General features: G+C 40.0%; 1 protein-coding gene across 3 annotated transcripts; it reads right to left on the bottom strand.

Annotated features, from left to right (window-relative positions):
• Positions 1–215: 215 nt before the first annotated feature.
• KCNS3 (potassium voltage-gated channel modifier subfamily S member 3) lies at positions 216–25,224 on the bottom strand. Of its 3 annotated transcripts, XM_082755976.1 has the most exons (4): positions 24,381–24,910; positions 23,415–23,434; positions 4,608–4,792; positions 216–3,929 (listed from the first exon to the last, which is right to left on the bottom strand). In XM_082755976.1, exon 4 carries the CDS (start codon positions 3,878–3,880, stop codon positions 2,396–2,398), a length of 1,485 nt encoding a protein of 494 aa, XP_082612102.1. In that variant the 5' UTR covers positions 3,881–3,929; positions 4,608–4,792; positions 23,415–23,434; positions 24,381–24,910; the 3' UTR covers positions 216–2,395. The 3 variants fall into 3 exon arrangements, with proteins under 3 accessions (XP_082612102.1, XP_082612104.1, XP_082612103.1); XM_082755978.1 differs by lacking the exons at positions 23,415–23,434; positions 24,381–24,910 and adding an exon at positions 25,191–25,224; XM_082755977.1 differs by lacking the exons at positions 23,415–23,434; positions 24,381–24,910 and adding an exon at positions 17,758–17,772.
• Between the last annotated feature and the right edge of the window lie 445 nt (positions 25,225–25,669).

Here is a 25,669-nt window from a genome sequence, read left to right as displayed (position 1 = left end):
TACCTTCTGATATGGTCCAAAAGATATACCTCACTGTGTTGCAAGATTTATCTACACATTAAAAAAAAAGTCAGAGTAACTTAGTGTCAAATTTTTAAGATTGATTAATGTGATCAATCAAGAACTTATGAATTTTATGATAAATTACCATTTAGTGCAATTTTTCTGTGATCTTTGGGTAATGTTTAATATACAAAATGAGATTTTTCAATAGCATGTGTTTTTTCAATGATTTAATACAAATTTCTTGCAGTTTTTCTTGCATTACAATATTTTTCATTCCTTTTGAACTTCAACAGCAATGTGATTTATCTTTATGTGGAAACTGCCAAGAGAGTTTCTTTGGACAGAGCAATTTTTATGCGGTTATTCTGCTGGTTCTTATTACATTCACATGCACATACATATTTAGCATTTTATACCATTGCATCTTTGTAATGCTAATTGTTCACTAAGAACAAAACACATCTAGGCTAACTTTCCCTTTGGTTTTCCTGCATTAACAATGGGAAGAATTAACCTAAATTATCTGTGAAGCATCACATACACTTATGATACTCAGCAACTAATAAACCAAATTCTGAAGTTTCTCCAAAGCTCAGAGTATTCCCACAATACTATGTTGGTGCACAACAGTCCTGAGGGACACCTCTCTCCAAGGTATAGGTTGATCCACCCCATTCTTTTTTTCTCATTTTCCTGGGAAGAGGTTGGAGCTCTGTGCCTCAGCAAGTACAAGTGCACTTCAGCTATTCACTCAGTGTACTTTGCAGTAGAAATTCTGGCACACACATGAAAAATCAGCCTTCTGGGTTATTCTGCAGAGTAATTGATTCCCATCTGGGTTTACTCAGTCTTGAAGTCAACTCCTATTGAGTTTGATCTGCCTGAGTAGAAACTGATTCAGCCCAATAGGAATTACAAAAAAAAAAAAAAAAAAAAAAAAAAAAAAAAAAAAGCCTCTCTTTAAGGAAAATATCAATATCACAGTAGCTTGGATTCTCCATTTCCCAGCATCTAATTTAGTCACCAGAAAAATAACCCAAACAAAAACCTAAAAAACCCCTATGTTCACAAATATTAACTACTATAATGTCCTCAAGTTTCTCCTGCACTCCTTCTTGCTAGGCTCAAGGGCCAGCTTCCCTTTTAAATAGCTCTAGAAGATACAGTTTGAACCAGAGCAGGATTAGCTAGCTGCATAAGAAATCCCTGGAGAAGAGAGGGTTGCACAGTGCTGCAGCACTCTGCCAGGCAATGAAAGCTGCTCCAGTCCATAGCACAAGCCAGGAAGGCTGCTGTCATCAACAGAAAATCTTTAGAAAAATGAGCTGCAACAGTTTTACTTATGCCCACATGCATTGCACACTCTACCTCTCAGATGGTCAATATATGGTAGAAGAGAGCACGTCCATGCATCTCCATTCCTTGGCATTACAGTCCTGGACTGAGAACCAGTGCAGTTGAGATGCTGCTCACATTTTCTTCTAACCTCCAGCAAGGAAGCAGAGCTGACAGCAGGGAGCAATAACTTCTAAAGACCACCAGAGATGTTTGCTTCAGTACCCATAAAACAAAGCCTCTGGGGAAGCCACTAGGGTGGTCTTAATAACAGCAGGATCCTCTCCAGGCACCAGAATTGCTCAGGTTTGCAATGACAGAAAAGGTGGTTAAAAGGTACAATACTCTCCTTTCCAGCCCTAGGCCACATGCTTCATCCCAGGACTCATGATTTAGACCCTTTGGGACCTGACAGAGCTTGGCCATACTGGATGTGGAACACTGGGAAAAATACAGGCACAATGGGATTAATTTATTTCAACAAACTAAAAATGTATTGTGCTTTTGGAAAGAAATTCATAAATATTATGCTTCCATGGAGTAAAAACAGTATGTACCAATACATTTTCTGTCCCAGCTTAGGAAGCTGCTTCCCAACTCCAGTATTAGATAAATGTTTTACAGTTTTACATGTACATAATTCCTTCTTTCTTCTGATGTGTTTGGAGGTAAAGACTTTACTGATGTGCCATAATTTTTATATGTTTGCAATATATGTCTGCCTGAACATATAAGCTATCAGATTTCTACAGGAAAAAATAAAAATAAAATAAACGCCAATCTCACATTTAAATCTGTTTTCCTGCCTTTTTTTTTCTCCCCAAAATGCATATCACTAGTTGTGTGAAAGCTAAACCACCATATGAGGCATATTTTAAAACCTCATATAAACAATGAAGCCTGTATGGCATCCTCAGAGCAAAGAATGTCCAAATATGGCTGAGAGTTAAGTACCCTGAGAATTAACTGCTCTTAATAAATTCACTGAAGTTTCTAAGTCCACATTTACTAAGGATCAGAAGAGAGAAATAAAGGAAGGAGAAAGTAATTCAACTCATTTTCCTGTACCATTATCTAAAGATGTTGTGTTATAAACATCCTCCATATCTTGAATGCTGGAGGCATCTGTTGAATCTTGGTCACTGACTACAATTCCTACTGAAGAAAGGCTAGAAATGAATGAGTGCATCTTTTTTGCATAAATATCCCTAATATTAAAATAAGGTAGGTCATTACATTTCTCTTTGCGATCATTGTTGCATTGGTCTGGATCAATATCTTTTTGCTTTTGATAGTACTTAGAAAACTTATTGAAAATAATGGTGATTGGAAGTGCTACCACTAATATCCCACAGATAATGCATAGGGTGCCAAGCAGCTTTCCAGCAAGCGTGACTGGGTAAGTGTCCCCATAACCAACAGTGGTCATGCTGATGGTTGCCCACCACCAGCAAACGGGGATACTGTGCAGTTCTGATGAGTCATCATCCTTCTCCACTGAGTAGACAAGAACTGAAAAAATAGAAATCCCAACAGACAAAAACAAAAGGAGAAGTCCAACTTCCTGGTAGCTATGTCTCAAAGTAGCGCCTAAAGACCTCAGTCCTACAGAATGCCTGGCCAGTTTCAGGATGCGAAATATCCTCATTAACCGCAGGATCTGAACCACTTTCCCCATGTTTTCAATATCTTCACTTTCTTCTTCCTTTGTGTCCACAGCCAAGGTGGCATAAAATGGGATAATAGAGACAAAATCAATGATATTCAGTGGTTTCTTCCAGAACTTCTTTTGACTTGGGGCAGTGATGAGCCTGATCACTAGCTCAGCAGTGAACCAAATAATGCACGCAATCTCCACAGCTTCCAGCACAGGGTCTTCAATCTCCCTGTCGTTGGCATCCAGCCTTTGAAACTCAGGCATGCTGTGAATACACATTGCCACGATTGACGCCAGGACAACACTTAGGGAGGACACCGCAATTAACTTGGCAGACAAGCAGTATGCAGGATTTTCCATTCTGACCCAGATCTTCTTTCTTATGTCACCAAAACACAGATTATCAAACTTTTCCAACTCCTTATCAAATATGGATGATTCTTCGTTAGAGGAGTCAATGCTTCTGTCATTGCTTTTCTGATCCCAGTCTTTCTCGGGACCTTCTTCTTTCCTTTCCTGGTACCGATTGCTGCAGCAGGAATCAATAAACAGCTCATTTATCCCCCAGTATTCTATTTCCTGGCAGAAGGAAAAGACACAAAGCTCCTCCATGACATGAAGTTTACCGGTGTAGTAAAAATTCAGAACATATCGGAACAAGGAAGGGTTCCTGTCAAAGTAATATTCCTTATCTGCAACACTATAATCATCACATAGTTCCAGAATAGCCTCTTCTGAATGGCATTTGAGAAGTTTCCCAAGTCTGGTATGAGGAAACCGGAGCAAAGTGCTTTGATCCACTGATTGTTTAAAGCCACCAACATTCAAATTGATAAGTTCTGCATCTTTGCCGGGTCTGCGGAAAAATTCACCATAAACCATTTTGAACAGAACAGTTCCACTGCTAGTGCCCAATGAGATTACATTGAACCTAAAAAGAACATAAAATATTATTAGAGCACTTAATTCTGTTTTGCTCTTCTGACACATTCTTTTTTCTCCAGTTACTGTGTAATGTTGTAACAAAAAAAAAAAAAAAAAAAAAGGATTATTATTATTTAGAAGTCCACAGAAATAGGTTTAAATTAATTTGACAGTTTAACTCAGCTTTACCAAAATTTGAGAACTATAGACACTGTTTTAGCTCCCCTTAATTTTCTAGTGTGCAGGAAGAATGCCTAATTTATCGATAAATCAGTCTCTGTATTACTATCACATTGAAATTAATACTTAATAGATACTGCAATGAAGCTGGAAATCTTTGGTTTAAAGAGAGAAAACTTGATAATCCATCAAAACATTTAGGACAAAGCTTAAGAGCAAGTATCTCAATTATGGTGTCGGGAGAGCTGTATTGATTTATATGAACTGGCAATTTATAATCCACTACTTTCGACATTATCTGCATGAGTGCGAACTGCAATTACTTCCATTGTAATACCAATTCATTTCTTTCTGGAGTCATTTACAGAAAAGCGTTCTGTATTCTTGAAAACATCAAATGTGCATTTGAAGCTTTCCAGTTTCTGACTTTAGAATTTTGCCCGGTCCATATTTGGACATCTACACTCCCTCCTCAAAGTACTTTGCTCACTGGTTTCCTACTCACCTGGAGTGTCTCAACCCTCTCACGACCTTGGTCAGTTCCAGAAGCTCTTCCTATTCTGCCACAGCATGGATACAATCACTATGGTAATGCTGAGAAGCTGGTGTTCAATTGTCATTTCTGGAAACAGAAGCTTCCAGACATGGAACTTCCAGAAAAATTTTGCCTTAGCACATAACTGTGGATACCTGCAGATAGACAGAAGGACATTTAAATGCTTCCACATTTTCCTGTAAATTATTCAGCTGCAACTGAATTCAAAAAGGCAGATATAGTTACCAGAAAATAAGTTAATTTCTTTTTTTTTCAGGATAATTTAGCGCTTGCTTTCCTTCTAAGAAACCATTGTTTTCAAGCCTAAACTGGCAGTTCTTACACTTTTCATGAAATTATATCACTTCTGATCATACAGAGAGCAAAATTTCTTGATCTCTGACACTAAAACATTAATTGATGTATACTAAACTAATTGATTTCAATTTAATAGGGAAGTTAATTAATTTTAATTGTGGCAAGAGAGCATTGTAATCCTCCAGTGCTACTGGGTGGATTCACACATATAAGTATATTGTTCTAGTGCTCTTTAATGGCATGGGCAAATTACTCAAGGAACACACAATATTTTCTATACCTGTCTATTTTTCAGTGCCTCCTATAGTAGTACCAACTCTGATTCAGAGTCTGGATCTGTTAGAGTTTGAATATTTTCTGCTGCACCTCAAGGTCTCCTGGCTCAGTTAATGAAGGTCACTAGAGTTCTATCTATTTCCCTGTTCACAGTGTGTGCAACATGGTTACGCCCCTGCTGTACATTAACATGAGACAGGAGCATCAGCACTTATGTATGTAGAAAAAACCTAGACACTTTCTCAAACAGGAGTCACTGTAGATGGCTGGAATACCAGCCCTGAAGAGTGAGTCCTGCATCAGCACCAGAACAAGTAAGAAGCAAAAAAAAAATAATAATAAAAATAATAAAAAAAAATCTGCAATCTTTATTCATTGTCAAATAAAAGAATTCAGCTTTCATTCTGCCTTGGGCATTTGTATTAATAGACCAGTTCCTCAAAGCCATCTAGCCCCACTCCGTCAATCCATAAAGATATCAAGTGTTTTCTTGCTGTAGCTCCAAATAAAAGATGAGATCCACAGAGTCTTGTGGAGAAGGGAAGACTTGACTGAAATGAACTAACTGACCTCTTGGTACGAAACAACTGTGAATAACGTGAACAGAGATAAGCCTGCATCTCAGTTACTGCCAGCTACAGCTTCATCAATCACCCCAAGTAACTTGTCATACAATTCTTCGGCACATCTGTCTAATGCAGAACAGACCTCATATTTTTAAAACAGACTGACTTTAAACTGGATGCATTGTGGAGATGGAGACATTTTCCAGCTCATTTTCAAATCTATCACCCCAAGGGGGTGATACCCCTGCAAGGCTGCTTGCTTCAGAGGGAGGGATCCACTCCGCTGCAGAACTCCCAATCCCCTTTTACTGCAGTGGGACCTAAATGGAGGTCCAATCCTGCTCCATTGTACGGTCAACCTTCATGCACAGTGCTGTCCTGGTCACTTGTTGACTGTAGCAAAAGACAGAAATGGGAAAAACTCTACAAAACTGGGTTCAAACTTCTTATTAAATGCCAAGGAGAGGAGAAGGAAATTGAGATACAGATCCATGCTCGGAGGCAAAGCACCAAACTGCTTTGAAAAGTCTATCAGTGAGAAGCTGAATCTCTCCGAAACTATTCTGTAGTATCTGTGAGATGCAATGATATATTTGCTCTGTGGTGCAGAACACCTGTTATTTAGAACAGTAACTCCCTGCAACTGCCATGACAGAAAGAACTACTCTTGTCTTTTTGCCACTCTGGTGCATTCCAGCCAGAGAGAGAACAGAGAAAATAGACCACCAGGAGCTCAGTGTTTTAGTGAATAAGTTAAGACACCCGGGGTTTAACTGCAGATCCACTTCTCTGTTTAGGGGAACTTTACAAAGGACATTCTGAGCCATGAACTTCTCATTCTCTTTACCTTTAACCTCCCTACATGCAATTTTGCTGTTGTTTTTCTATAGTTGTTTCTTTGGTGTTGTGTTTTTTTGTTGTTGTTACTTTTTTTATTTGTTTGTTTTAAGATAGCCACAAACATCAATACAGATCTATTCAGTACTGTTCTCTTTTCAGTATTTCCCTTGCTCTGTTTTTCTGTAGTTCCTCGTGCAAGTAGGAACACAGAGTGTAATGCTACAAGCATGTATTTACTAATTTTTGTTCAGAAGACTCTTTCAAACCAAAGCTACTAGACATCTCAGTTATCTTCTTGTGTGTAATTACTGACACCTATAAGACTTCAACAACTAGGCCCTGAAGATGGTGCAGATAAATATATGCTCTGGTAATTAATTTTGAAAAAACATATTTGTATCCAGAGTAAGATTTATTTATGTAGTCAAAGAAATGTTATTTTTGAAAATGGAAAAGGGTACTACAAACTCCTTTAAACAACTTATCTTAAATCCAAACTAATTGGAAACATTAATTTTACTGTGTGCATAGACTACCATACAATCAAGAAAAGTTCTCATTCTGTTAAAACACAAGTTGGGAGGGGGGGGGGAATACTGCTTTCTAAACAAGAAAGACAGAGAATGGTTATTTTTTACAGGATGATAAACTGAGTATATAGAAGTGATTTTACACCTTAAGATGTAGTTAGAAGACAGGTATTTACTAGCTAACAGAATGACTGTAAAACACCATTGCTCAAAGTATTTCCCAAGGCTCAGCTTTTAAAAATGATTAAGACATAAAATAAAAGCACTGATCTCTGCTCACAGATGAAGGGCAGCAGGACTCAACCGATAAACAGTAAAGCACTTCACTCAGGATCAAGAGGCAAGCCATGATTTTACAACAGCATAAATTCCGCCTAACGTTTCTCAGAGTCTGGAGCAACTGGAGGTCAAAGTATATTCGAAATCAAACTAACTCTGTTTATTGATTAATTTCAGTGAGTAAAACTCTACTTCATTTTCAACAACTCATTAAGATGAACAATTCACTAGAAATGTACGCTAATGTTATAAAAAACAGGCAAGATCTAAGATTATTGGGAGTGGGTGGAAACTATGACAAAAAGAAAATAAGTTTTACTTAGAAATAGCAAAACAAGAACTTTAGTGCACAGCATTCCTTTGAATACTAGACAGACTTATTGTTGAGACAGCAATATAAACCCATATTGGTTATGCAGATGATACTCATAATGGTATCCATGTAATTACACTGTATAATAAATTTGGTGAGCAACAATTTACTGCTTTATTTTGAGGGCACTGTATTCATAATTTGTGCAAGATACAAAGAGGAAATGGATCCTGCTTAGGAAGGCCATCATCTGGAACCTGCTATAATCCTACTGTTAACTGACTTTTAGATAGAACCAGGAATGCACAGGAGAGTTTCAAGAAAACTAGGTCAAGAGGAGCTTCAGGATCTGAAGAATTTCTTGTTTCACTTGCAGTGACCTTGATCCCTGAGACATAGACCAGGATATTCATAGAATCATGGAATGGTTTGAGTGGGAAGGGACCCAAAAATCATCTAATTCCAACCCCCCTGCCATAGGCGGAGACACCTCCCACCAGATGGGGTTGTTCAAAGCCCTGTCCAGCCTAAATTAGGAACACTTCAAGGGATGGGGCATCCACAGATTCTCTGAGCAATCTGTTCCAGTGCCTCACCACCTTCAGAGTAAAGAATTTCCTCCTTGTATCTAATCTAAACCTACCCTCTTTCAGGTTAAAGCCATTATGCTTTGTCCTATTCTACACTCCCTGAAAAGGAGTCCCTCCCCAGCTTTTCTGTAGGCCCCCTTTAGGTACAGAAAGGCTGATGTAATGTTCCCTGGAGTCTTCTCTTCTCCAGGATGACTAACCCCAACTCCCTAAGCCTGTCCTCATAGGAGAAATGCTCCAGCCCTTTGATCATCCTTGTGGCTCTCCTCTGGACTCATTCTAATATTTCCGTGATATTGTGCCAGGCACCACCAGAACAATTTGTGGCATTTAAACAAGTGGCTCCAACCCCTGGGCAAAGACCACAGATGACAACTTCTCTTTCAGCACAAGGGAGCCCTTTACTTACACAGTGGACTGTTTTATTCAATGGTAAAACTGTGCTCAGCTTGAAATGATGCTTTCCTGGAGTGCCAAAGCCTGCATCATGAACATCCTAACACAGAGCTTCCATAAACTTTGCAACTCTTAACTTAAAGTACCATCAGCTTCTTTGATCTTGCCTTCTGTAAACAACAAGTATTCATATATACCATAATAGACTGCTAACTATTCCAAAGCACACACTTCTTGCCCTGGAGAGAGTATAAGAATGGAAGCAAACACATAGCAGATGTTAGTTACTTGGTTGCTTTAATTGATTCAGTTTGTTTGATGAGCTACTGGATAAGAGCTCATATAGAATAGAATAGAAAATGAAACAAAACACAAAAGAAAGATGTTTACTGCAAGAATCAACATTATTTTCTGAGTTGCCAAAAAAAAAACATTCAATAGAAGTTCCAAATGTTAAGCTTGAGGGCCAAATAAAAGCCAGTCATAAGGAAAGCTGTGTGAAAAGGATATAAACATTAGAATAAAAATCAAAACAACAGGATCCAAGTCTTCCCAGTCCAAATTGGAGATGGGTTTTAGCCAGCACTTCTGCAGTCGTTCATTGTTGGTGAGGCCACAGACCCATTGTCTGGCTTGGAAAGGAGATAGCAAATTTCTGGGCTTTTAGCATACTGTGAAATCCCTAAAGCTCACAAAAGGAGAGACACAGAGACAGAGTTTGTATATATAGTCCCTTTGAGAGAGCTTCACGATGGATGCATAATGTGGCAAAAAGAGGTTTCCATCCTCTTCTGGAACATCCCTGTAAAAGTTTTTTAGTGAGGATGTGAACTCCACACCAAAAAGTTATATGTTGAGAAAGTTTCTCTTTTTCAGTTATCACTCCCATATTCTCTATATAAAGTCCCCCTACTCAGTGAGGTCCTACATCACAAGCTACAGTACATCTTTTTTGACATCTTTTTGTTGCACATTTAACTATGGTAGTGCCTCAACTACTGGTTCCAAATTGGGACAGCTTCAGCTTTTGTTAGCATAAATCTGTCTGTGATTATCCAGGCACAATGGAAAGGAAGCTGAACAGATTTATGGTTGGATAGACTATGCTGTGCTTTGCTACTTAAAATATTTGAAGACAGCATGTCCCCACAGATTTTCTACTAGTTTATTTCATGGCTAAATTGCCTATAGCCTCACCTTCTGCTTGTTACACTGCAGCACTTCATAAGCCTCTCAAGATTAAGAAACACATTTCATGATGTTTTCCTGTAAGTAGAAAGTTTATAAATATAAAAGTCCTTAGTCCTGTTCACACTGAAATCAAAAGAGTTACAATACTGACCTGAGCTTGGAAGGACAGGGAAATCTTTATAACTCTGAAAATTCTTCAAGATCTCAGGGATTTGTATTATTTTTTTTTCCCCAAAGAATATAATAATTTCCATTTAAAGTTCCCCAGTTCAAAAATCTGTGTATTAAGCAAATTCACTCTCAGGTGTCTTGTTTGGGTACCCAGCTATCACCAGGCATCAGATTTTTCCTCCTCATGATGCAAATGACCACATAGGTTCTAACTTCTGCTAATTTCCTGAGAAACCACCCTAGCTACATACATGGAGCTTTAGACATCTAGCTACTTCAAAAAACTATGGATATGACCCTAACTACTTCAGTTCAGAATCAAAACTTTAACCAGTTTTGAAAGTGTTTGGATTTGGAACCACACAAAATAGGGCAAATGCTTGTCTAATGCACCACCTAAGAGTATTGTGTATGCTTTCTGGCTCACTGAGCATAGTAAAACAGCTAAATGCATATATAATTTACTTAATCAATCACATTTAATGATTTGGACTGAAATCCAGTCGGTATGACTGAAGTTACTACCTGTCATCTAGGCAGTTGTTACTACCTGAGCGCATATGATTAAGCCTGAAAATATGCAAGGTAATATTATTTGTTGCAACTTCTCTTATTATGATACTAGCTGTAACCAGCCCTATTTTGTAATATTTGACACTGTCAAATTCACTCCAAAACCATTTGCAGTCTGTGGTGACACAGGCTAACCTAAAAGAAAAAAAAAAAAAAAAAAAAGTAATCTAGAACAAATAGCAAGACCATCTGAAACTGTTCTGTGGTTATGGATATCCTGTGAGGCAAAGATGATAAGTTCATTAGCTAAATTATTTGCTCAGTTGTTATTTACTTTAAATGCTGTATTAGCGGTGACATCCTTTATCCAGAATAATATAGTAAAATGCTATGAGAATTAAAGAATCATGCAACTACACTTCTCTTGAAATTGATTCAGTACAGCCTTCAAGGTCAAATTTTGTTCTGATGTTACCTCCACATAAACCTATTTGGTCAAATTCATCCCTGGTACAATACTGTTGATGTCAACAGACTTTCAGAAATTAAACTAGTACCAAATGCTTGTACATCTTTTCAATAATATGGAAAATTGAAAGAAATGATAGTCATTTGGAAACAACAGCAGCTGTTAGAAACACTGCTGGCAATAAAATACAAAATTATTTAAACAGCTGTACCTGTGGAAGATCAGTCTTCAAAGCAAAATGCATTTTCTTTAAAATATCACATGCCCCAAAAGACTGCATTGATGAAGGAAGGAATAGAACTATTATAACTCAGAGTGAAAGGACACAAGCAAGAAGTAAGAGGAGTAAGCCCCTCAGGCACATGGCTCATACCATTTTTCTTGGGCACATATTTCCAGGTGGGGTGAATCACCTGTTAGAGAAGTCCTTCTCTAAATTAACTAGATAAGCAGCCTAGATGACACATCCCATAAGGTCCCTAACTTGCATATGGTTAATATTAGGTAAAATAAATCCTCTCAGAAAGTGGAATTCTGCTATGAGGATGCTGGCAAGAACAGAGTATATGCCAAAGGGTGGGAATAAGAAAGGGGCAAAGAAAAACTACCAGCTGTAGCATCTACATCACAGAAGCTTCTTTGGAACCATGGTCTGTGGTCTGAATTACTTTCTCATATACATAAAAGAAAGGGAGCAAAATCTAATACCACCCAATTATCAGAATGTCATCTTATGATAGAAAGAGAAAAAGAGAGAAAGAAAAGAAGGAAGGAAGGAAGGAAGGAAGGAAGGAAGGAAGGAAGGAAGGAAGGAAGGAAGGAAGGAAGGAAGGAAGGAAGGAAGGAAGGAAGGAAGGAAGGAAACCTGAAATGTTCCTTGCAATAACACACATTTTGACAGGTAACAAGTCTGGCACCTTGCAACATTCCCAATGGCTCTGCAATTTATAGTCTGTTCAGATAAAATTAAACGATCATTATCCACTTTAACTAAGTGGAATTGACAGATTGACATCCATTTGCTTGACAATCTACCTGTAAAACCCCAGCAATCAAGCACAGTTGCAATGCTGTCATTATGACACCTGTCAGTTTTCAAGACAGCAGAAGTCATTAAGCATTTCCTTGAGACGTATTGTCCCAATTGCTGAAATTCACAGAAAAAAAAAAAAAAAAAAAAAGAAAAGAAAAAAAAAAAAAAAAAAGATACAAAGATCCCCAAGGCATTATTACAACCAGGTCAACACTGTTATAGTTTGATGGTAAAAGAAATTCTTTCTCTCCAGGTTAACTTTTTGACAATAATCTTCTTTGACAAGTCATCTTAATGACACCCTGCTTCCATCAAAAGTACAATTTCAAAACAAAAAATTTTTGAAGTGAACGTTTAACTTGCAGGTCAAAGGACCTCTGAAACAAGGACAATTTCTATAGATTCCCTTCCTTAAAACAATATTCTCTACTTTATTTTGTACCAAGTCCTACATTGTTACCGTTCTTGTATTTCTCCAACAAGCACAATGAACATAGATCCTATTGCTACACTTGTTCTGGTAGTTTGTGTTACCACTATCAGTCAAAAGCATCTGATACTTGATCCCAGTATCAGACATTTTTCCACAAAGGAAAAATGGCACAGAATAATGGTACATTCATCTATTTCTTAAAAATAATTCCTCATTCTCATTTTGATCATTGTCTATTTAGAGATGAAACTCTATTTTACTCATAAACATATGGTTAAGGTTATGAGATAAAGGTTAATTGCCTAAGCAACTAAGATGATGCAGATACCCAGGTAGGGAAAACAGCATGCCTGAAGTCACACAGCAGATCAGCTGTCCATGAATAACTGCAGCCCAAGTCACCTCACTCCAGTGTTCACTTCACAATCTCCTCCATAGCTGCCATACACCAAACTAAGTAGTGGAAACACAGGATTGGGTACCTGGGCCTAGAACCCATAGTCAAATGCAGTCTGATAGCAGGGCATTCGTTTTTCCTGAAGTATGTTGTATTTAAGTATTTCTTCATTAAAAAAAAAAAAAAAAAAAAAAAAAAAAAAGGAGAGAGGGAGAAGAAAATCTAAATATTAGTCCTGTACTTATAGTGCAGTGCAATTTCAGGAGTCAGCAAATGCATTGGCAGGGTATGTTGACAGAGATAAGAAACTGTACAATCTATCCAGCCACTATAACCTCTCCAGGCCTAACATAAAGGGATAAACAATTAAATATAATGCTTTTTTTCTGTATTACAGAAGCCAATGTACTACTTACGACTCTCCCGAGTTTTCAAGCTGAGTGTTAACAGTTCACAAGCCTCCACACAGAGGCTAGTTATACCCACAATTAACCATTATAACTTTTCCATGTTAAGGAAAGGAAGTAAGAGTTTGGTGAAATTCATAACATTTTTACCTTCTGTGGAAAGGGAACAGAGTTAAAAATAAGATTTAACTCACTACAGGATGATTGACCTGATATTCAAAAATTCCCATTCATTAGTTCATCCTAGATTTTGCAATTGTAAAGGAAAATTATTTATTTTTTTCCTCACTTTGGAGTGTGAGGAATTGTCTTCCATTTCATACCACAGAAGACTCCTGATGCTGCAGGACTGTTGATCTTTTCTGCTCCAAGATTCTCTTTTTCTCCCCCTCATAATTGGTTGTTTGTTCTTCTTTTTTTTTTCTTTTTTTTTTTTCTTTTTTTTCAGTAGTAGCAGTAGTACTAGCAGTAATAGTATTTATTTTTTTAGAAGCAAGATAATATTTCTGAAGCACACAAAGTCAAATTGCAAAACTCAGTTTGATTGGATGAAACGGTTGTTCTGAACAAGGACAAATCAGTACACACAAAAAGCAAGTTTCTCCCACCTTATGCTGGGAGGAGACACCTATGAACATAAAACACAGGACTCTGCTGTAGAACATCATAGCAGAAAAACTTTTTATGAGACATCGATGATCTTGAGGTCTCTTCCAACCTAAAAATTCTGTGATTCTGTGATTCTGTGATCTGAAATCAGTCCTGCCTGTGCTAGTAATCACACCTTCACTTGCACTTGGACACGGAACCAAAATATCTAAAAGGACAATTCAGCCATGGATGGCACAGTGTTAAACCACTGAATTGGCTACACATAACTTTTGAATCCATGCTAGTTTTATTCTGTAAATCTCTAGCTTTGGGATAAACTGCTTTAAAAATCCTCTCTCTACAATATTATTATGGGTGCATCTCAATCACTTAACTTTTTTTTATTATTATTTATAAATAAAATTGTTATGTTAGTAATATACCAGTGACTGCAGAAATTAAGTTGGGAATGAATCCTGAAGAGTTAGCTAATTCAAACCCTCCCTTTCTTCAAGGCAGGATCAGTTATTCCTAAACAAATTTTGACAGATGTTTATTTAATCTCTCATGATAAAGACTGCCCAGAGAGGTTGTGGGATCTAGTCCAGTGCTTGAATGCCCTTGTCCCCTCAAAGTTGTTTTCCTAACTTCTACTAACCATCCTGTGCTGCAGTTCAAGCCCATGGATATATAAACAGAGTAGATTTGGAATGAAATGGAGTCACTGAGGACAGACAGTAGAAACAGGGTATCTCCAAAATCTTCTTAATGATTCATTTTCTTCCTTTGTTACATATCTAATTTTACTTGGCAGTCTGAGTAGCTAAAGTGACATTTTTTTATATATATCTATATTTTTATATGTTTTGAGGAAAATCTATTAATCTTAGTGATAAAGAAAGGTTTTCTTTACCCAGGGGAAATTCTCCAACATATTTGCTGTCTCTTAGGCAACAGGAACACAAGCAATTGTTATTGTGGAAATTCTGGGTGAAACCTGCAGCTGAAAAACTGTAAAAACCTTTGTGTTTGAGGTATTTCACTAAAGGAGTCACTGTGTTGTTCAGAAAATAAAATAAAATAAAATAAAATAAAATAAAATAAAATAAAATAAAATAAAATAAAATAAAATAAAATAAAATAAAATAAAATAAAATAAAATAAAATAAATAAAAATCTCTTGACCCAAGACTACTCTGAAGCAAAGCTCCAGATCTCACTGATGTAAGTTCTGCTGTCTGCTTGGATCTGACAATTGTTTTCAAATCATTCAAGTAACTTTTACAATGTGTGAATGTGTGAGTGTGCATGACATGAGGCCACATGCTAAGGGAGGGTATGTTGAGACAGCCAGAGACAATACCTTCAAGAGAGATATTTTTTGAGTATAGAAACCTCTGGATGCAACAAATTATTTGGGCCCAGACTTCCAGCCAGCACTGGGAGCAGCACGCTACAGACCAAGCCAACTGGCTCTAACCATCATGTGCCATCTCAGAGTGGCAGAAGGAGGGTAGCTTGGTGTTACAGAAGCATTAGGTACAGACCAAGCTCTGCGGACATACCATTCAGAAACAGTCTGTAAATTTTACCCATACTTAGGCTTCATTTTCTTGCAGTGCACAGATTTTGGGGTACATGCCCATCACTCAAATACTGGACATCACTTTGTTCCACTCCTCTCCTTGACTTTCCAGGTAGCATCACAAACTAATCTGTTTTGAAATGGTCTTCTGGAGACTATCTTGTCCAATGCAATGATCAGAGCAGGTCCAGTTATAGCAGGCTGCACAGGGCCAATTGAATTTTGAATGTTTGCAGAGATGGAGAATTCTCAAACCCTCTGGGCAACTGGCCAGTGTATGACCCCTCTTATAATGAAAATATTTTCCTAATGTCTAATCAGAAGCTCTTACATTCCAACTTGAGTACACTGGCTCTCATCCCATTGCTGCACACCTCTGAGAAAAGTTTATCTTTGTCTCCTATGTACTCACCCATCAGGTAAATATTGGCCACAGTAAAGTTGCCTCAAGCCTTCTATTCTCCAGGTTGAATAAGCACATCTCCGTCAGTCTCCCCCTGTATGCTGTGTCCTCCATCCCCTGACCATTTTGATGGCCCTCTGTGGGACTCACTCCAGTATGTCAATATCCTTCTTGTAATGGGGAGCCCAAGGCCAGACATAGTCCAGATACTGTCAGATACTTCTGATACTTTCTCACAGTGCCAAGCAGAGGGAAATACATGTAACTGCTGGCTACAGCCGTGTTTTTAAGTCCTATCCTTTCACTGCAAGAGCACACTGCTGAGTCTTGTTGTCTACCAGGACACTCACATTCTTCTCTTCAGAGCTGCTTTCCATTCAGTCAGTCCCATAGCCTGTACTGTTGGATGGGGTTGTTGCAGCCTGGGTGATTTTCCCAGGACATTGAAATCCCTTTTAGCAGCATCCCTTCAGCATACCAATGTAGTATTAGCCATCTCAGCCTCACTAACCTCCCCGATTACTTCAACTTGGCTGTTCTCACAAAGCATTTAGCAAGAAAGGACATTTGCCAGAAAAGGTGTGAAGCAGGTATCTTCACTGCACAAGTGTTCAATAGAATGTTCACAGAAATAGCTGAGGCATTGTCCTTCTATGCAAAATAGAACAGCCAGCAAATAAGTTTTTCACTGAATAAGTGAGTGCAATTCATCTCAGCACCGTTCAGTATTATTAACCATCCCTTTTTTTCAGGAAGTGTTGAGTAGCTGCTAACACCTGGATTTACAGAGGCAAAATAATACTTCACATTGGCATAATTTGTGAGGTGGCTGAGGTGTTACATGAGTGGGCGGTATTCTGGCAAAACTAATAAATGTGTTTGCACAGTCCATAACAATACAGCCATTTACTCAATCCAGGACTCAATGTCAAGCCCTCTAAAGTTACTTAGGGGTAATTGCCTTTCAATGACAGAAAGTTTGGTAATGGAGTATCAAAATAAACCAAATTAGAAGGAATTTCAGAAGGTGGAAACAGCTCTTTCCCTCCATCCTTCTCCCAACCGACCTCTACAAACATGGTCTTGTAATGTCTAAGATGAATGTCCAGAGAAGAAAAATGAGGACAGTTGGCTAGGTAAAATTTTAATCCCATACAGGGAAAGCAAAGGTTTTGCTGTACGTTTTAACAGGGCAATGGATTTCTTAGGCTTTTGCCTGGGGTAAATTTCAGCCAGACAGATTCAGAAACTCCCACAAAGAGCCCCAGGTATTTCAAAAGAGACACAGCAGGGAGGCAGTCTGCTACCAATGGGTCCAGAGAGACACCTGAGAACCTGACTACTTATCCACCAAAAAGGAGATAAATCCGACAGTGTTTTCCTTACTGCAATTTTTGGTGTTAAACTGAGCACTGTTATGTTCCTGCTTCACTACCCACAATCATGAGTACCAATGGCCACAAGGCTTCATGGGCTAAGAACTTTGCAAATCTCATTCTGAGCTGAAAGAAGTTATGTTTCAGAGACTTTCCTTAGCCTTGAAGTAGGGAATAGCTTCAGAGCAGGAATTAGATTTAATTAAGCATATTCAGTACATCAGAAGAAACTAATTTAAGAACAGCACATATTTGTTGTCAGTTGGTAGTTTCCCTTTAGAAGCTGCTGCTTAAAGCAAAGTATCACTAAGCACCACTTCAAGCAAAAAAAAAAACAAAAAAAACATTTGACCTTAGCAGCAGAGCTAATCTACAATTCACTGGAATAAAGAAGACACCTGAAATTACATTACTTTCTTCTGGTCTACATATAAATGAAGTACCTCAGTATGTGCTCAATAAAAGCTTGGAGAGAAACAGAATGATGATACAAGGAGGGCAAGGCTACAAGTTTCAGTGAAAAGAGCCAGCATTGAACAGTGCATCACAGCAGGATGCCGAAGGACAACTCATTCTGCAGGGAACGAAGAGGTGCGAAGACTCTTGCCTCTTGCTTCATTTGTGCAGCAGTGTTGTGGTGTAACCCAGCAGGCAGCTCAGCACCACACAGCTCTTCACTCACTTCCCCTTCCCCACAGTGGGATGGGGGAGAGAATCAAAAAAAAAAAAAAAAAAAAAAAAAAAAAGATAAAATGCATGGGCTAAAGTAAGGACAGTTTAATCGGACAGAAAAGGAAGGAAATGAAAATAATAATAATGATAATGACAGAAGCATATTTAAAAAAAAAAAAAAAAAGTGATGCACAATGCAACTGCTCAACACTCATCAACCAATGCTCAACCAGCTCCCTGTTTTATTTTTCATCATGATGTCCTATCGCATGAAATATCCCTTTGGCCTCGTTGTGTCCCCTCCCAGCTTCTTGTGCACCCACAGGCTACTTGCTCGCAGGGTGGTATGAGAAGCTGAAAAGTCCTTGACTTAATGTGGGCATTCCTCAGCCACAACCAAAACAGTGGCATGTTATCAACATTAATTTTCTCCTAAATCCAAAACATAGCACCACAGCAGACACTATGAAGAAAATTAACTCTATTTCAGCTGAAATCAGGACAAGCAGTTCCCCAGAAGCCTCTGGGAAGCCCTTTAACATTAAGACTTTGTATGCGAATGCAAAAACACTTGCTACCAGCTGTAATCACTAGGATTTATCACTGAGGGAAAAATGTCTGAATGCCTCTGAGATCCATGTCACAGGTCTAGGGCCAGGAACTGCTGGAGAAGCCAGCAGAGACACATGTGCTTGTACATTAGGCTCTTCTCATTTATGAGCTTCACAGTTTTCCATGTATCCCACAAACTTCTCATGAGCGTCAGATGTACTGTTGAGACACAAAGGACTGGATCGTCCTTAGTTATGCACCTTTTTCTCATTCTAACAAATTAATAAAATTAAGGGGGGGAAACTGTTCATTGCCTGGTATAACAGACAGAAAATGGTAAGACAAAAAAGCACAAGTCCCTAAGAAGAACAACTTACAAAGAATGAGACCGTAAACGCCATTACTGTTTCCAGACTAAAGGCATTGAGCTAAAATACCAGTGAGGACCCTTGTTATCCTTTTTCCACAGCACAAGCTTTTACCGGTTTCACGGATGAATTAAAAGAGCAGTATTGATCCACACTGGCTGTCCTTTTCAGTGCAAACATTGCACTGGACAGGCAGGCACACAGTGTTTCTTAGCTTCAGAAGAATATACAAGGCAGCATCCTTTTCTGCAGTTTATTCAGGGAAAAGGTGCTACTAAAATGTCATGCTGAAACCATCATTCAATGCTTGTCACAAGCTAAGGCTAAAACACCAAGAACTAACTTAAATTTGGGCTGCAGTAATGAGTTGGTTATTTTCAAAATCAAAATCTGACTTATGGCTCTATTTGTTCTTCTTTCAATTGGCAATAAACTGAGTTCATAAAATTACAAAGGAGTTTTGGAATTGTAATCCAGTTAAATCAGCACTTACAGGGATTCAGATAAGTGAAGAATTTTCATTAAAAAAAAAAAAAAAAAAAAAAAGTACTGTAATAAAAGTCTTCTTTGGGACATCCTCCCCACCACTATCCTTTAAACATACTGATATACTGACTGACAGAAATTATACACTAAGTTTATATTGTACATTTATCATCTCACAAACTACAAGGTCGATTCGTTTCCCACTAAAGTAAGAAGTGAGAATCCTCTTTCCCTTTGCAGCACTTTTTGCCCCTGTATCAGGGAGATGTCTGTGCAGAAGTCTGCATGGCAGTTAACACCACTGGAAACAGCCTCAGCTCTTCTCAGCACAAGGAGAGGAGGTAGAAGAGAAGCAAGGAGCAGCATGAAGCTATCAGAAGCACCTCCAATTTTTGGCAAACTATCCAGGCTGTGTCTTAACTCCTCCATGCAAATCAAAACTGTTCATAGATTTTTCCTGAGTTGGTTATCTACCTCCAACAGGTAACTTGCTTGTAGTTACATCAACATCAGCAATCAATTTGTTAGGCTCAGAGAAAAATAAAATGCAGAGAAATATAAAATGCCCCCTATATGGGGCAGCAAATTGCTAATATAAAGTTGTACAACACTGTTACATACAAGACACTTTTTTGTCCATAAATCTTTTATCTTTTTATTAACTTTAAACTGCCATGAGGCAGATGCCTTCAGCTCCGTGCTTTGGAAGCAGAACCTGAGACTTGAGGGGTGACCCGTTCAGCATCACACAGCAGGCCAACATGTTCTACTTCAACATCTCCAAATCTATAAAGTCTCTGTCTTCGCTTTGCTTTTTGTGAGAACTGAAAGAGGAGAGAGACCAGCAACCCTCTGCACAGGTTGAGCCCCAAGCCTGTCATTAGAACAGCACTGGGCTGGAATGAATAAGCACATTGAAGAATTAACCAGTTCTTAAGATATCAGCTGGCATCTAAATTGCTTGTCCACACTGATGAACAAATGACAAAAATGTGCAAAAGTGGAGGAAAGAATAGGGAAGCAAAATTCTTTCTAACTCAGATGATAAGTAATCTGTCCTCCTTAAACCCACCACACGTTGTTCTCTCCACGTGCAGTTAGTTGGTTCCCTCCCCATCCCCCACCCAGGAAAAAAAAAAAAAAAAGTCATCTATTAGTCTTTTTAGTCTTTACCCCAAGACAACCTTCTTCAGAGCACATGCGACTCCAACAAAGTATCACAGAATCACAGAATTTCTAGGTTGGAAGAGACCTCAAGATCATCGAGTCCAACCTCTGACCTAACACTAACAGTCCCCACTAAACCATATCCCTAAGCTCTACATCTAAACGTCTTTTAAAGACTTCCAGGGATGGTGACTCCACCACTTCCCTGGGCAGCCTGTTCCAATGTCTAACAACCCTTTCAGTAAAGAAGTTCTTTGTAAGATCCGAACTAAAACTCCCCTGGTGCAACTTAAGCCCATTCCCCCTCGTCCTGTCACCAGGCACGTGGGAGAACAGACCAACCCCCACCTCACTACAGCCTCCTTTAAGGTACCTGTAGAGAGCAATAAGGTCATAGTAGACGTATCTTCAGAGCACACACACCTTGCCAGCACAACCTGCTGGGCAAGAGGGGACAACTACATTTCATTTCTTGCTGCTGCTGAATCAGAAATATGTGGCAGAACAGATATCAGTGAGGGAAACAATTTAGAGGAATTAAACTGAGTGAAGCCTTCCACTTCCAGTCCTCTACACCAATTTTACCAAGAACTTACCCACATAGATGATCATGCTTGCTTCAGACTTATCCTAGCTCCTTGCAGAGCAGTGCTTGAAGTTCAAGGTCTCAGGCTTTATCTGTAACACTGCAAATGACCAGATTCCAGAGCAAAGAAAGCTCCAGAACAAGAACATTGGCCACATTGGATTTAAGGTAAAAACCTCATCTTTCCAGAAGACAAATCTATTTTGAAAATAAGATGAGTGTAGAATGAGCTCTCTCAGAAACTAAGGACCAACACAGTCAACACCATCTTCCTTTCCAAGCAAGATACATATTTTAAAGGCATCTCTTGTAGAGCAGAACAATAAATAAAAATAAATATAATAATAATAAATTCAAGCATCAGATACAGAATTTATTTTCAAGAAAAAGAAAAAAAAAAAAAAACAAGTTATCCACAAATAAGAGATGACAGCAGTTTAACACACTATTGTTAGGACTCTAGATATATTATGAATGATAGGAAGACAAGACAGAATAGAACAGATTCAAATAAAATGGGAATAGAGTATAAAGGGCAGTGTTATTAAAATATGGATAAAATGAAAGGGCCCAGAGGGAAATGATGGAAAAGAACAAATGGTGGAGAAGCAAACTGGGGTCATGGCTTGGAGCAGCTGAACACCTGGCATCATCTGGTGCAGAACCATTGACTGTAACAGGTCAAGGACTGCTGCTCTCAGCTGAGGGTTTGGCCCACTGCACTGAACCAGACAGAGGCAATCAAACAGGCCTGGCCTTCTGGGGGTGTTCTCCCCTCAGGAAATAAAGAGGCGACACAGGAAGAGAATAAGGATGATTCCACAAATGACAAAGGAGAAAGCAAAGTCTAGACAAGGAGAAAGAAGCTAAACAGAAAAGAATGAAAGGAGAACAAGAAAGAAGAACAAAGAGATGGGGCAAAAGCAAGATAAGAAGCAAATATCCACAGGTTAGTGGAATACATTTCATTTATTCATGAGCACTGTTTTATTATGTGTCCTTGGCAGCCATCCCATAACTGAAAATTTGCAAGGCAGAGAATGATGCGAGTTTAGAGACTTGAGCCTCGTTTCTAGTCATTAGCCTTGGGCAGGTCTTTTTAATATACGCACCCCAGTAGCAAGTAAACAAGTTCTTTAAATCAAGAGCCTTTTGACAGGAGGCGCACGGTAAACAAATGGACTTAGCCACAGCCAGAGAGGGATTCCGGGAGAAAAGGCAATAAGCAAGCCTGGCCACAACCTGTTCATGAGTAACCAAGAGGACAGACAGGCTGTTGGGAAAGACATTGCCCAACAGGCTGTACTCTGCTGCTCACTCTGACCCTAGCTTGTGTCAGAGCATCTGTCTTTCATGCATGCTCCTGGCTAACTGGCATTTATTTTACCTGGGAGTGTGCAGAGCTCAGCATGCCCAGCTGGCACGGAGGAGGGATGCTTGCAGTGCGCAGCCCAGGAATGGTGGCAGCGGTGTTTGGCAGCTGTCCCAGCACAGAGGCAGGCACCGTGTCCAACACCAGCTTCGCTGGGGGCTCCGCCAGAAAAAAGTGCTCACCCCTGGCACATGCATCAAGGCTGAATGGGGAAAGACCAGCCATCTCCATTCCCCATATGGGTATAAGGTGCCTCCACAGCTTGGTTCAGTCGCTGCTGAACTTCGCTTTGCATTAAGGCTGAGCCTGCCCCATAGTCCTGGCACTAACAGTTAATGGCGGGTTTTACTTTGCCTGTAGCTGTAGTTCCGGAACTAAGGTGATATCAGTGCCTTAATACTGATTTATCATCTGTTCAGGTTTGAGGTGCTTATATTCTTCTTGCCCTGGGGAATTTGCTAAGTCCTAGAGAGGATGAGCAAAGAAATACTTTACTTAGAACCTCTCTGTTTGTTCAAAGGACAAGATGTTTTAAGAAAATATGCAACCCCACCAGCCTCTGGAATAACTCTAGGGGTAACACCAGAGTTTGCATCAGTGCAACTGAAAACCTCTATTTGTGCTTTTTCCTTTGCCGTTTGCTTTTACAAATGGGGAGCTGAAGGGCTCCTGCCATTTTTGTGGGTTGTCTTAGTGCTAAGCCTGGTAAGACACAGATCTTTAGATATTATGTTCAAGGAGAAAAGTCACTTCAAAAATAGCATTGATGTCTTCTGCTATAAAAACATATAGGTTTTGCTTATTTTAAGATCAATATAAACAAATCATTTCAGCCTGTATAAAGAATGCCTAACAGAAAAAGTTAGGAACCAGGAAATTTAGATATTATTTCTGTACCTTTCCGATTTTTTCAACTCCTGCAATTGAAAAAAAAAAAAAAAAAAAAAAAAAAGGAAAAAATGTTAGTGTCTCTTTATAAAAAATAAATGTTTTCAAATTGACAGATAACAAGCACTACACAGAAGCTAGGTATGAATATTGTCAGTTAAAGCTTTTTTATCATCATTTAGCTACCTACTTATATATAAATCATTTACCCAATTTCAGAATATAAAATCCTCTTTGCCTATCCACAGTGCTGTCTCAGCAGAAGTTTGGATACAGAATCCACAAAGTTTTTTCATCGTTAACCAATTGTCTCCCATTGCCCCAAGTACTACTTTTATGAGTGGAATTTAGAAAAGTAGAGGGCAACAAGAAGGGGATGAAGTTGTCTATTTAAAACAAACAAACAAACAACAACAACAAACAGTCTCATCACAAATGATTACAGATCTCAACATCACTGCAATTGGCAACTTCCACCTAGTAGTGAATAACAAATATAGCCCACAAAGTTTAAGCTAATAACAAATACAGCCCACAGTATATAGCCCACCTCTGCTACCATTTAAACCTAGGACATCAACACAAATCAAGTCCTACCAAAACTGGGGTTAACCCTAACTGCTTTGAGCAGAGAAAGATTTTGGAAAATGCTAACTGAGGAAAGTAAGAAAGCATGACTCAGGACATGCCTCTGAAAATGAGACCTTCTCAAGATATCATAGACTCCCAGGATTTGACTCGCACACACCCCCCAAAACCTCTGGCTCCTGCACAAAGTGTACTCCTGCCTCCTCGATCCTCCTAGGATGTTAGTCTGAATAACTTATGCCATCTATTGGCCTAGACCTGCGACAGATGCTCTGAGGAGAACTTTAATTCTGGGAAAGTGACTGTGTTAAAAGGGATCTGACAGTAGATCTGTAAATTCTGCTAATGGAATCAATACAATGCCGCTGCTCAGATCTTGAGGTCTACCTTCTCCAGCAGACGTGCTGCTTCAGAGCCCAGCTCCCAGAAAAAACAGCAGTTGTGGTCTGGTTCAGGCAAAAAAAAAAAAAAAAAAGAGATGGTATTGGCATAGGACTAGCACACACTGCCAAGAAAAGCCAGAAAATTAGCAGTGAGGATTTTCACTGTCTTACAGAAGCATGTAAGAAAAGTCTTTATTATAAGAGAAAGGCCCTTCAAAATTCCCTTGGATCTAAAACCAGGGAAACTATCTCCAACTTACTAAGTCTGCTTTAAACCAGCCACGCAGTGAGAAGCCACTTCTCTCGCCTTTCTGTACCCACAGTGGCTACCGCAGTGATTTAGGGCTCCTCCAAGAGAGTTTACTTTTTTATCTAAATGTGTTTTTAAAAGGCAAGGCAGAGCTCTGCAATGCGAAAGGGACGCAGAGCCATCTCTATTGATCCACTCCCTCGCAAGCCATTAGGAAGCACCCGCGGAGAAGTCGGCGAGGAAACACGCGGCCGCCCCGGCATCGCCTCGTCCCCTCCGCGGCTCCAGAGTGGTCCCCACCTCCGGGGCTGCTTCTTTTGGGGGGCACGGATTGCTCCGGGAGCGACTTCGGAGGAGCCGGGGCTCTCCAGTACCAAGCTGCAGCATCCCTCCTTCTCATCCTCCTCCTCCTTCTCCTCCCCCGGCTGTTTGCCCCGCAAAGCGCAAGGAGAACCCGTCGCACCTCTGGCACTGATCTGTGCCATGCCATGCCATGCCGTGCCATGCTGTGCCATGCCGTGCCGTGCCGTGCGGAGCCGTGCGGAGCCGTGCCATGCTGCCTACCTGGAGCTGCCCGGCTCCTCTGCCTGCCCCGCCGGGCTCCGCCGGGCTCCGCGCAGCGGGCGGTGGGAGGGGAAGGGAGGCGGCAGCGGGCGGGATCAGGCGAGTCCCCACCCCGGCCCCAGGCACCCCCCAGCCCCCCCCTCCGGAGTCCGGTTCCCGTCCCGGAGCCGCAAAGGGACCGGCACCTTCCTGGCGGGGCAGCTGGGCCGCGCTGCTGCCGGCTACGGGGGTCCCGGGGTGGGGGGGGCAGCACTGAGAGCGGGGGGCATAAATTGAGGCCGGGGGGGTCCCGAACTGAGGCTGGGGGGTCTACACTGAGACCAGGGGGTCTCGCACAGCACCCCAGGAGTCCCGCACTGAGCCCCAGGGGTCCCGCATTGAGACTGGGAGATCCCGCACTGAGATCGGGGGGTCCTGCTTTGCACCCAGAGAGCTCCTGCTTTTTCCCCGTGTGCCACACCGCACCCGTGGGGTCCCGT

The sequence above is a fragment of the Aythya marila genome (genome assembly GCF_965140915.1).
Source record: "Aythya marila genome assembly, chromosome: 3".
NCBI lineage: Eukaryota > Metazoa > Chordata > Aves > Anseriformes > Anatidae > Aythya > Aythya marila.
The sequence above is the reverse complement of the archived record's forward strand: the minus strand, read 5'-3'. Positions and strand labels throughout refer to the sequence as shown.

Bases quoted from the DNA above. Each gene is read 5' to 3' on its own strand.
- KCNS3 (XM_082755978.1), bottom strand. From the start codon at position 3,880: ATGGTTTATGGTGAATTTTTCCGCAGACCCGGCAAAGATGCAGAACTT.